The sequence below is a fragment of the Penicillium antarcticum genome (genome assembly GCF_028974205.1).
Source record: "Penicillium antarcticum strain IBT 31339 chromosome Unknown utg000009l_segment0_segment0, whole genome shotgun sequence".
Lineage (NCBI taxonomy): Eukaryota > Fungi > Ascomycota > Eurotiomycetes > Eurotiales > Aspergillaceae > Penicillium > Penicillium antarcticum.
This window is the reverse complement of record NW_026695307.1, coordinates 5959053-5971182: the sequence shown is the minus strand read 5'-3', so window position 1 is coordinate 5971182 and position 12130 is coordinate 5959053. Positions and strand designations below refer to the sequence as shown.

The 12130-nt window shown below is 49.3% G+C and overlaps 4 protein-coding genes across 4 annotated transcripts; 2 read left to right on the top strand and 2 right to left on the bottom strand.

Annotated features, from left to right (window-relative positions):
- Nucleotides 1-29: 29 nt before the first annotated feature.
- Nucleotides 30-1451, bottom strand: N7508_010594 (uncharacterized protein; the record flags this gene model as incomplete). The annotated part of the gene is made up of 1 exon (XM_058468654.1): nucleotides 30-1451. One exon carries the CDS (start codon nucleotides 1449-1451, stop codon nucleotides 30-32), a length of 1422 nt encoding a protein of 473 aa, XP_058316500.1.
- Nucleotides 1452-1736: 285 nt separating this feature from the next.
- Nucleotides 1737-2448, top strand: cyp5 (uncharacterized protein; the record flags this gene model as incomplete). Its single annotated transcript, XM_058468653.1, has 2 exons — nucleotides 1737-1748; nucleotides 1831-2448. The coding sequence occupies 2 exons, from the start codon at nucleotides 1737-1739 to the stop codon at nucleotides 2446-2448; spliced, it is 630 nt and encodes a 209-aa protein (XP_058316499.1).
- A 1885-nt stretch (nucleotides 2449-4333) lies between these two features.
- zpr1 (zinc finger-containing protein ZPR1) lies at nucleotides 4334-5940 on the bottom strand (the record flags this gene model as incomplete). The annotated part of the gene is made up of 5 exons (XM_058468652.1): nucleotides 4334-4920; nucleotides 4979-5363; nucleotides 5417-5644; nucleotides 5703-5753; nucleotides 5803-5940. The coding sequence occupies 5 exons, from the start codon at nucleotides 5938-5940 to the stop codon at nucleotides 4334-4336; spliced, it is 1389 nt and encodes a 462-aa protein (XP_058316498.1).
- Nucleotides 5941-8521: 2581 nt separating this feature from the next.
- On the top strand, nucleotides 8522-12039 carry N7508_010591 (RTP1/Tango6 family protein; the record flags this gene model as incomplete). The annotated part of the gene is made up of 2 exons (XM_058468651.1): nucleotides 8522-8594; nucleotides 8651-12039. 2 exons carry the CDS (start codon nucleotides 8522-8524, stop codon nucleotides 12037-12039), a joined length of 3462 nt encoding a protein of 1153 aa, XP_058316497.1.
- Between the last annotated feature and the right edge of the window lie 91 nt (nucleotides 12040-12130).

Here is a 12130-nt window from a genome sequence, read left to right as displayed (position 1 = left end):
TGAAACAATCTTGGGTAGTATACATGTAATCAAGCAGCAGCTCCTTGGATGCGAGCCATGATATATGCCTTCCATTCTACGAAATCCTCCTGGCGGTCATCGCTCAGCCAGTCGACACGATCCTGCATCATGGTTCCAAGGCCAGGCAAAAGACCACTACGAGGAGCAGAATTAGACTTTGAACGAGTCCCTTCGCCACCGACTGAACGCTTTGGCAGTCTGACGCCTCTGAGTGCAGCATCTTCTTCATCAATATCCTGATAGGACTTGCCTTCCTCATCGTCGCCGAACAGCTGACCAGCATAGGGAATGTTCTCAAACCACTCCTGGCCATTGGCCCACCCCTGCTCCATGATCAGAGCGATCCACTGGTCAACATCATCGCGGTGTCTGCGGTCATTGGCTTTGAGTCCAAGACTATTCAATGCCGTTTGGCGCATCTCAATGAATGTTTTCTTATCCATTTTCTGTGTCTCGACATCTTGTTCTGCATCAGGCCCAGGGTTGCGGCGCCGAGCTAAGACAAGGAAGTAGACAGCAACAGTCATGGCATATACCAATTCTTTGAAATCATCGTCTTTGTCAGAGGCCCGAATGGACACAATCGGTTCCAAAAAGTCTAGTGTCTCTTCGTCCCACCCCTTTTCATCATTGGACATGCTCGAGGTATGATAGAGAATGGAGGAGACACCAGAGAAGATATGCGGAGGCAAAGTTCTTGAGATAGGCGGTCGCGACCATGAGTTTGTACGTGGCGCAGGAGTGGACAAAATCTTGCATACTGTCCGAATGGCCGTCATAACCCAGGCCGGGGCATCTGGGATGCTAGTTGACCCAGTAAAATCTATAGGCCGGGTTGTTGAAGGCTTCTTTGCTAACTTCGAGGGACTGCCGAGATTGTTTGCCGTACTCATGCTCCTCTTTAGAGGAGTAGGCTTTGACGGCGAGTGTTGTAGTCCTCGAGGTGTCGGTGCTACCATCTTCGTTGGGCTGTTCATGGTCGCCGCCCCTTTCGTTGGTGTCGTCTGCGTCGAGCTAGCACGGGATGGTGTTCCTGGGGCTGAACCACTTGCTGATCGCTTAATTCCAGCTGAGCTGGCCGTCAGCGATCGATCGAGATATGTATAAAGCTTCTTGTAGATGCGTGGGGGGCATGGCGCATGCCCCAATAGTGGGGGAAGTTTGAGAGTTCTGCTTAGTCTAAGATGTGGAACAGAGGCAATTAGCGCCCAATTGTCAAATGGAATGTGGTTGAGCTCGGAGTACCTTCTGCAAGCAATTTCCGCACAAGCGTAGGGGCGAGCGATTTCCTCCTCGGGCTTCAGGCTGCTCGAGAAGCTCCGGGACTGCGCAACCAGAGACATTGCATAGCTAAGCAGCTCTTGCGGAAGGTCATTGGCGTGTGTCGGCACCAATGTGCCAAGGGCCTGCTCAACCGGCCGGTTGTTCATTGTTCGTTGTCCGGTGATATGCGGTTTGGATTCGGCACTATCAGTGCGTGACGAGAGGCGAGGTAATATGGGTAGCTATCTATGACCTTATGGGAGGGCTGGAGCTATCGAGCGTTCTGAGGACCAATTCGCACGAACTGAAGGGATCAAGCTGACAATAAACATCGGCGCCTGCCCGGCGCATCGATAAGAAAATGCTGACTCAGCGCCACATCGGCCGGGGATCTTGACGCCGCATCTGATCAACTTTCTCATCCACGCTCAAGCTGCTCAATTCCCTCAAAGATGTCTGTCACTGTAAGTTTACAAATGACTCAGGTCCTGTATTTGGTCTACGTCCTCCTATCTTGCTTGTCATAGCGCTGACCGACTTTCACAGTTGCATACAACCCAAGGCGACCTTAAGGTCGAGCTTTTCTGCGAAGCTGTCCCCCAAACCGCAGAGAACTTCCTCGCCCTTTGCGCGTGCGGTGCATATAACAACACACCTTTTCATCGCTTGATCCCAGGATTCATGATCCAAGGCGGAGACATATCTCTCGGCCCAGCCGCGAAACAGCAAGACTCCACGAAGCCCATGCTCGACTTCGATATTCCCAAAGGCGGCACATCTATTTACCACCCAACAGCAATGAACCAAGAAATCCACCTCCCTTCACTACGACACAATGCGCGAGGCATCCTGTCCATGGCATCTCGGCCGGTGAAAGATGGAACTGCGCCAGGGTCCCAGGGCGCAACCGGTGCCACGATCAACGGAAGCCAATTTTTTATTTCATTCGTGCCAGCCCCTCACCTGGATGGTGCCAGCACTGTGTTTGGAAAGGTCTTGAATTTGAGTCCGCAGGACGAGGGCGGTGATGTTCTCACGAAGCTTGAGAAGGCAAACGTTAAGGTTGATAAGAAGGGTAAAGTTTCTCAGCCTAAGGAAGGCGATGACTTTGAGGAGTTTCGGATCAAAAGTGTTACGATTCATGCGAACCCATTTGCGAAGTGAACATTCGATGCCATAAGTGGGCGGCTATCAAGTCTCCATGGTGTTCAAATTTCAGGTCTCACGACCTGCGATCTGGATAAAAATACATCCTCATCTTGAAGCTGAGGCCGCTCCAATACTTCTCTTCGTGCAGACGGCGAACGCACTCGGCACTCGGCCCTACGGCCTTTATGCCTTCTGGCGTCTTTTACAGTAGCTGTCCAGGAAAGCTTTACCCGACGCCCTGGGATATCGCAAAGCATGGCCCACCATACAAGGATCCATGTTTCCGGGTGTGCTATAGGGACAGTCACACTCTCATGAGTAGATACCTCGAGCAAAAGCTGCCCGCAGAGGCCAAGGCGATGATACAATCTACAAATATCACGAGGACATTGGGAAATGGCATTCAATAGCGTTCAAACTTCTTATTTTCACTCACCTTTGTCAAAGGACTGGTAATATCACGGAGAACCAACAAAATACAGTATTCCGAGGATTTCACCGAATGGCAGCCTCCATCAACGTAAATTGTCATTTTAACTTGTACAAATAGAAAGATCCATTATGATTGTCAGTCATCAAGCTACAATAGTGGTCACACATTCTTTGACACACCACCTTTACATGACCTAATCGAACCACCCATGATACTCGACAATGAAAAAAAAAAAAGAGGTTCATAAAGAGCGGCCAACTTATAGCTCAAACGGGGCATGGAATAGTACACCTGCTACGTGATCTCTTAGAATGATCTCCTAGGATAAAATCTGAGGCTTGAGTCATCCTTCCTATTTCAAGTCTGATAAAGATAGGCGGGCTGCATGTCGTCGAAACAGACTAAGTGGGGCAACGGTGGCAGAGCCTACTCAATTTGATCTGTCGGGCTTCAAGGCTGGTTGCACTGAACGAGCTATTGAATCAGCTGGTGGACCGAAGCTTACATGTGACGACCTGCCTGGGAAGAAGGAGAACATGAGCTCGGGTTATGGGACCATGTATGTACAAGAAGGTGAAGAAGGCAAGAAAGCCTTGGGGCAAGCGATAGAGATGCTCTCTCACATGTTGGTTTAGAGAATATTTTTGTATTATTTATGTTTCAGTTATTGCCATATCTAATCCGGGTAGGTTGTATGAGAAGTTGTCAAGATACATAGATTGGTGCCAGACTGAACTATAGATCAAGATGAACCTCAGAAGCTGCCATTAAATCTAGACTCAGCCCTACAGACTAGAGATCTGCTTGGGTATCTATTTATAATTCTCCTCCATAGTTTATTTATGCAAGCAACTGACTTTATGCAAGAATGAGCTTCCTTGTCGCCCACTTCGTTCCAACTTTACCCTCTGGTGTCCTAACTAGACACCACTAATCAACACCCCTGCTTCTTTTCCTTCAGATTGCCAATGGTAAATGTAACTGCATCATAAAATTAATTATTATCACATAGGGTGACAATTTTTGATACGGACGATCTTACGTATTATGGACTGCTGTTTCTGCATCTACAACTAGAGGCTGTTACCCGTAGAATTGTGTCTTGGTGGCTGCGTACATAGGGGTGGGATAAGGTAGGGCCCACTGCGGGAGGAGCGCAACTTGGGGTTTCCGGGTTTGGCCGAGCATGGGACAGACGAATGCGAGAATAGCAAAGAATACATCTGCAATCTTAAATTCACCATTTACGACGAAAGAGGAGATTGAAAAAAAAAGATAACTTTTGTAACGTGACCCATCCAGGAACCATCACCTGATATCTAAACATTCAAAGCAGAGAAAAACATGTCGCAGACGCCAGTATGCAAAGAATTCCAAAAAGGAAAAAAGCGTCTCATGTATCATGAAATGGATATAAATCATCATCGAAAAGCAAGAAAGAAAGCATGCAGGATTTGGTATCTTCGTTTACTCCTTCTCCTCATCCTGCTCATAGCCCTCGGTCTTCATATCAGTCAGACCGAGGTCGTCTTCCTCCTCAGCGGTACGGGTGTACTCCTCAATGGTGATCTGGGGGTCGACAGCGGGCGAGCAGAGATCCTGAACGTAGCTGTTGGCCATGGGGTCCTCGAGGGTGATGACGAACTTGAGGTCACCCTTGATGGCCTGGTCGAGACGATCGAAGAAGCGCTCCCATTTGACCTTGTCGTCGGAAGGCATGGAGTCACCACCGCCGTTGACGGTGTCCATAACGTTACCCTCCAACTGATCCTTCACCTCAGTCAAAATACCTTCGACAGTGGTGAAACGACCACCTAGAGTACCGGGCTCGACGGAGAGGTCCAGCTCCTCACTGCGTAGCGCGCAAGTGTCGGACTTGAGGATGTCACGGGACAAATCAACGATGTTGTTGACCTGGAGAGTGATGCGCTTGCCCTTCTCGGGGACTTCACCACCAGTCTTGACATCACTGCTGCGGAAAGCACAGTGAGAACAGTGGGTGGCGAAAATCATAACGTCCTTGAAGTGGGGAATGTAGATCTTCTTGATGCGAACTATTTCAGAGATGATTAGTGAACATGATGTTGAGAAGGGGTACAATTTGTTGCTCACCTTCGCAGGGCTTGGTGCAACCGGGGCACTCAGCGGGCAAGGTGTAGACCTGACCGTCGACAATGTCGAGGTCATCCGGGTTTCCAGCATCCATATCAGGGTTTTCGGCGGCAACAGCGTTCGCATCGTTGGAGATACCGAGCTCCTCGTTCTGTTCGTGGGTACGGGAGTATTCCTGGCGCTTGTACTTAAGGCCACGATCGGAGGTGTTGGGCGCGATCCACGAGTTGCCGGTGGGATCGTCCAGCGAGACGGTGAAAGGGTAGGCGTCATCACGATCCAAGATCTTCTTCAGACGTGCGATAATGGGAACGAGGGCATCGTGCAGTTCAGGGGCTTGGTCCTTGCGAAGCTCCTGCTCTCCTGACAATCCTTCGTAGATTTGCTATAGATTTCAATTAAGAAGATATCGAGGACCAAAGCGCGGGGGGCACGAACCTGGATCACACCCTCGACGTTGGTCAATTGACCCTTACCACGAGGCAATTCAATCTCGTTGGTGATGTTAACAGTGAAGGTGGAGAAGTCGCTGCGGACAACCTGACGTGCAAGATCCTGCTCATTTTCAACCACCAGGGTGTACTTGGAGCCGCGCTGCTGGATCTCACCAGCAGACTTGATGCTGTTGTCAGAGAAGTTACAGTGCTCGCAGCTGAAGCTCTCGAGCTAGGGACGTATCAGTATGCGCGATCCGGTCCGGTCGACGAGGGATGCTTGGACTCACAATGCAGTCACTAATGTAAGGGATCCTGATCAGCAAAAGACGGGTGATTCCCTGCATAAGTTAGTAGGTGACACTAGCTATTATCGCGAAGGTAACACACATTTTTGTGGCAGTTCATGCAGAGACTCTCAACCTGCATGAGGCCAGTGTCATCGTCGCGCTCGACGAGATCGCCAGGCTTCTGGAATTGCGACTCGAATTGCGCCTCGAGCGCGTCGTTATCAGACTTCTCAACCATGATGATATTTGGGGTTATGAAGATTGAAAGAGTGTGAGTGGTCAGTAAAGTTTTGAAGCAAGAATATTCTTATCGCAAAAAAATTATCGGAGCCACGGGAAGATTCCTTCTTGTTCTGCGCGGGGCTTATGCGGAGGGGCAGATGCAGCTGACAAATGCGATTATATAATCTTGGTTTTTATTCAAATTTTATGACGTAGTTATATCGGGCATCAATTGTGAATTTCGATCTTGTTTCACTTTTTGAGTAGTTAGCAGTGTCACATAGCATGACGGAGGGGATACTTATAAAAAGGAAAAAAGGGCCGCTTCAACCACCGAGGCGGAGGAAACGGCAGTTCGCTAACTACCACCGGCCCAGAAGCATTCTGCTCCCATAATTTAATAGAACCGACACTGACCCAAAACCTGATCCTCAGAGACCATAGAGAAGTCCCTTATTAGTGGAAGAGCCCCAACTTCCCACTTGTCGCTTGTCAGTTCACTCCAATTACACAACAGCGAGCCTCAGCCGGGGACATGCAGCAACAGAAGAGCATCGTGGACAAGCCAAAGCTTTGAGCCTCACTCAAGAGAGGTCCCACAACACTCACTGCATGGCGCATACATATGGGAGTCGACCAAGAGCACCGCCGCCGTGGCAACCAGGAAATGGGCTGATATGATCAAGCGTTCGAAGTATGGAAATCAAGCATTCTCCCACCAGAACATCTGCAATCAATCGAGTCGCGGGGAAAGTATCAAATGCCAGCGCTAAATGGGTGTTGAGGAATGACTGATTACCAGCAAAAGCCGAACGAACGGAGCCCACAAGCCCACAAATACCCATGCATCTCTCACAACGACAAAACGAAGTTAGCAACAAAACAATAACCTCAACTAGAGTCCACTCAATGTCATTCATCTCCACAATCTCAGTCGAATCGCCATCACTTTCGCCATTATAATCGCAAGAACATGAAGCCGACTTCCTCGTGTGTGGTACAGTACCCTTTGGGACAGGTTTTTGTTTCCTCTCCTAGTCACCCGAAGGTATGATAGGAGGGCATGATGTGAAGCGCACAAAGAACATCCTGAAAAATCGCTTCCTTCTTCACGGGGGAAGGAACAACGGTGAGTTGTTGGAGTCGGCGCCCATCAATCTATTTGCAAACTGCTTCACAAAGAGATGGTTAACATGGTCAGTCGGGATCTTCTGACGAAGACGAATCTTGCGGTTGCTGTGATCCGTGGTGCCTAGCCGCCTTGGGGTGAGGGAAAAAACAGCGTCCAAGAGGTGGAACATGGGGAGAGATTCCCAGGAATCTCGAGATGGGAAACATGTGCAGGAACAGACAGTTGATGCAATAAGAATCACAGAAAGAATTGCAGGCGAACAAGTTCGAAAAACATCAGGCTTTCTTGGGGAGAGACTTTGCCAACTGGAACAAGACAACAGTCCGCAAAGAGCCATAGGCATCATAAAATAACGACCTCGCTACAACTTTAACTATGAAAAACACCTGGGTGGGTTTCAGGGAGATGAAAGTTGATTCCGACGAGTGAATCATTCTGATATGGCTGACACTATGACTGTGCGTAAGGACAGGTTGTGTTCTAGGCGCAGAATCTCGGATCCAAGCTAGTTGATGCCCCAGGAATTCGAGCCCTGAATGTCACATTCAATTGCTATCTCTTTGAGCTGTCGTGGTTGTTCCTCAAAGTGACATCTAATACCGAAGTACCCGACATGCTTCGCCCGTGTTCTCTCATGGTTGAACTGTAATCCGAGGCATAGGTGACCATCCAATCGTGACTGGCATGCAGAATCCAGCATTGGTAAACTGACGCGTCGTCTCTTAGAACTTGAACGCATAGTAAACCGTCTTTTGTGCCCGGAGGCTCTGGACAAATCGAATTTCTTTCACTTAATCGGACCATCACAGTCTGTTTCAGCTAATCGTAGTATCCGGCATGCACATTCCGTGAGACTTCGTCCGGTGGGAGGGACATTGAACCGAGGAGGGCTTAGGGTTTGACTCCAATATCTTCTGCCCTGAAGCTGTCCGAGTCGCCAAAGACAAAACTGATGCAACAAGTCGCCATTAAAGGCAGCAGGCTAGAATCGGAGATCGGGAAGGGTAAACTTTGTACATGGTGCCCTGGGAGGCAAGAGAGTCGAGTGGCTTTACATTCAGGAAACAGTAGTGGTGTAGTTCAGGCGCGTCTCAACTGAGAGTGGGTCCAATGAATGTCGAAGACAGAGTACGGCTCATAATGATTGAGGCATTGCAAGTCGCTGTTCAGATGATCTGTTGAAGAGCTGTTGAATGGGGGTGGTTGTCAACGAAGGTGGACAACAGAGTGGAGTTCGTTGACGCGCTATCGACGCGGCGATTTGGGACATCCGTGACGGACGTCACGAGACTGACACGGACACCACGTGACCACAGCAGTGGGAATCTGCTTACATCATCGGCACAAAATGCCAAGACTTTCCGTTGATTGCTTCTCGATTATTCATTCAGTTCTTGAGATATCAGGGCCCAGTAGGTCTAATAATATTTGGTTCCATCATGATCCCATCCTGCTACCGTCCATAATGGGGTATCTGCAACAAATCCAGGATGCGTTCGGCCTAGCCAACGATTTCCTAACCCCGGTACTTGATCGAGGTATGCTATTCATAATCGCCATTACGTGCGTGATCTCAAGCCTAATGTGTCAAAAGAACAAATAAAAAAGACCCAAGGAAACTCATTGCTCAGTATTCTGAATCAGGCATTTGGGAGTGATGCTGCCAGTGACGATGTGTCGAGGCCGGCCATCATCAGGAAGGCCTTGAATATCTTGGCTGGTATTCATGCATCCTTCGCTTCATCCGATGGCGCGGATCCATCTCAACAGCTGGCCACAGAAGGTGAAGATATGGCCATGGAAGATGCCAAGCGACGCCGGATGCTGCATGCGCTGCTCGACTTGATCTCTCTGGAGGGAATATATCCTTCGCTGTCATCGGGCGTTGGGATCCCTCTCCAGCAACGAGTGATATCCGTTCTACCAGCAGGAGTCATTGCAAAACAAGCAGAGACTGTCAATAGTAGTGTACCTCGCAACGAAACGCTGCTACGCCAGATCATCGACGTCTTGATGGATATCATTTTTGATCCGAGGCCGGGCATTCAGCCGGTGGTTCGGGGTCGTATCCTCAGCGACATTATTAGCGGCACTTCAGAACTTGCCTTCAATCCGCATTCCACGCCATCATATGACAAGGGTATCTATCAAAAAGCGTTGGTCAAGATCATCGCAGATACCCCTACCACAGTGTTGCTACCGGCGCTGTCTAACTTCCTTCAATCTGACATTGCACAATGGTTCAAGTCAACAATCTCTGGTCTGATCTCGCACATTCCATTACGGCCAGGTGGAGTAGTGCAAACCATCATGTTCATCGCATCGCAATTTGCACCATCATTGGGCCAAGAGGCCCAGGACCAATCTAGCGGGCCTCATTTGACAGTGCAAGCTATCATGCAAATCTCACGACTTCTTTCGTCCGTGCCACAGGATGTTGACCCAGTTGTGTATTTTGGGAAGATTGCCCCGCAACTACTTGCCTTGATAGACGGCGAGGATCCAGATTTGCGGAAAACTGCTTCCTACGTCGTTGGTAATGGAGTCCTGGGAAAGCGGGCCTATGGAGCACCAGGTACTATCGGTCATTCGATATTTGTGGAGCCAATCTTCAAAGCATTAACGGGAGAACTTGATGTCAAATCCAAGCGATGGATGACCCGCTTCTCCGACGTTGAGGGCTCTATGCCAGATTTCAAAGACGTGAGCCCTGGCTCAATTATCACGGTTGATGGGGCAACAGTTATTCTGGCTATCAACCGAATCAGATGCTTAACACTGCAGCATCCAAACCCGGGTCTGGTGAAGCGACTCGTTTACCCCATTCTTCTTCCATTATGGGGTCTTGCCTGTGCTTCCCAGGAAGAGCAATTGTCCACCCTTCATGAACTAGTGTTGCCTCTTCTACATACATATTTTGGTATCTCGGTAGGCGTCCAACCGCTCAAAAAGATTGTCGATAATCTTCTTTGGGACGGTGGTCTCACGTGGACATATTTTAAAGACTCGGATGATCAACTGGCCTTGAAGAAGCGAACAGAAGAACATGGCAATCACTCAAATTTCATCAAGTTAATTAACTCTCTGCAAACACGTGCTGAACTCTTTGTCTGTCTGCTAGGCTCAGACCCAAGCAGCGAAGAGAGAACTGGTGACATATTTCTCTATGTGAGTGAGAAATGGCTTGTGCAGCCGCAACATTCAACGCAGTCTCAAGAGACCCTGGGCGCAAGACCCATTGGTGAAAGCGATCATCTCATTGGAAGCCTCGTCAGTGCTAAGGTTGCCGAGAAATTGCTTGAAAACTTTAAAGACACGCTGTCTCGGCGTCCACTTCGTGTCTTGGAGTTAATCAAACAAGTCGTTGATGGAGAGCTTCATAAAGTCAAAGCTCAAGCAGCGTCCAAACAAAAAGCGGAATCTGGCAATGTGTCTTTGTCCAATTTGGCGAATATTGTCGAAAGTGAAAACAAAGAGAACGATGATACTCCTGGTAATGACTCCTTTGAGTCGCTAACAACCGCATTCAGTTTGCTTTCTACCGTCATCGCATCGCCAGACTTCTCACCATCCAACGATATCCTGCCCCTCTTGGAATCTCTCAAAGGAGGCATTGACCAACTCATACCTCTTCTACCTTCCTCTCTCTCCAAACCTGGCATGACATCTTCCATGCTTCTGGAAATTCATATCGCTTCACCAGAGCAAACCGGAACCAGGTCTATACCTGCCCACATATCAGATCTCGAAACCCATCGTCAAGCTTTGGCGAACCTTAACTCGGATCTACCTCCAGTACAAGCAGAAGGTTTATCCCTTCTTTCAAAACTTATCATGAATTCGTCGCCCGTTCTGGACGTCCCGTCATCCATGTCGATCCTTCTGGCGGTCATTACCGACACGTCTGGGGTGGCTGCACCTGAACAGTACATTTACTTGAACGCTATCAAGATCGTTGGTACGTTAGCAGCACGCCACCCTCGCACAGTAGTCAAGACCTTGATAGATACCTATGCCGATAGATCTGAGATCACAAATCTTGATGAGCGACTCAAGGTAGGCGAGGCTTTATTGCGAACAATCCAAGACCTAGGCGAGGCACTTTCTGGAGAGACAGCCAAGATCTTTGGCGAGGGCCTAATCGCTGTGGCTGGCCGCCGTCAGCTCAAGCCTCAAGCGCAGAAGAAACGCGAGCAACAGGCTGAGAAAGAACGTCGTAAGAAGGATCTTGAAGAACGCAAAGCAAGGGAAGATGCCCTCCCTCCTGGCTGGTCCATGTCCTCAGCTATCAACAAGGCTGCCACCGAGTTGAACATTGTGGACGAAGACTCGGATACTGAATCTCCCGAGCAAGCTGCCCATGCCTCGAATGTTGTTGCAGCATGGGCCGCTGGTGCCTCTGCAGATGAACAACCCGACGATCTTCGTATCCGTGCGTCAGCTCTCTCTATCCTAGCTTCCGCAATCCATACCAATATCATCGGTCTTGGTCCTGTCATCGTGTCCTCGGCCATCGAGCTCGCCCTTGCCACCCTCACCCTTGAACCTGGAGTCGAAAGTGCCATTCTCCGTCGTGCAAGCGCCGTCCTCATTCTGGATACACTGAAAGCACTAGAGTCCATGCGCGAGACACGGGGGGGACAGCACATCGGATTTGGCTTCTCCCTTTCTGACCAGACGCCCCCTAAAGCCTCCAACTCGGGTGCAGAGTTCACCATCGGCAATATTCCCACCATGCTACGCACCCTTGGGTTCGTCGAAAGTCGTGAGGAGGATGGAATTGCCCGTGGGCATCTCCGCGCATTGATCGAGAGCTTAGAGACCTGGATGGAGAAGTCTATGATGTGGGGTATTGGTGCAAACGATGGTCAGGAGTCATTCTACCCTCGATTTGGACTATCTGATAGGATTGAGGGTCTGAATATCGATCCACTGGGTGGCCAGGATAGTGCAGGACGGCCCCGGATTGAGGAGATTGAGTGAGGGAGATGAATAATATGATGGACTAGGAATATGTAGAAAAATGACCATTTGGTTAATTTCTTTACGAAACCCTTGAAGCAAGTTCGTAATT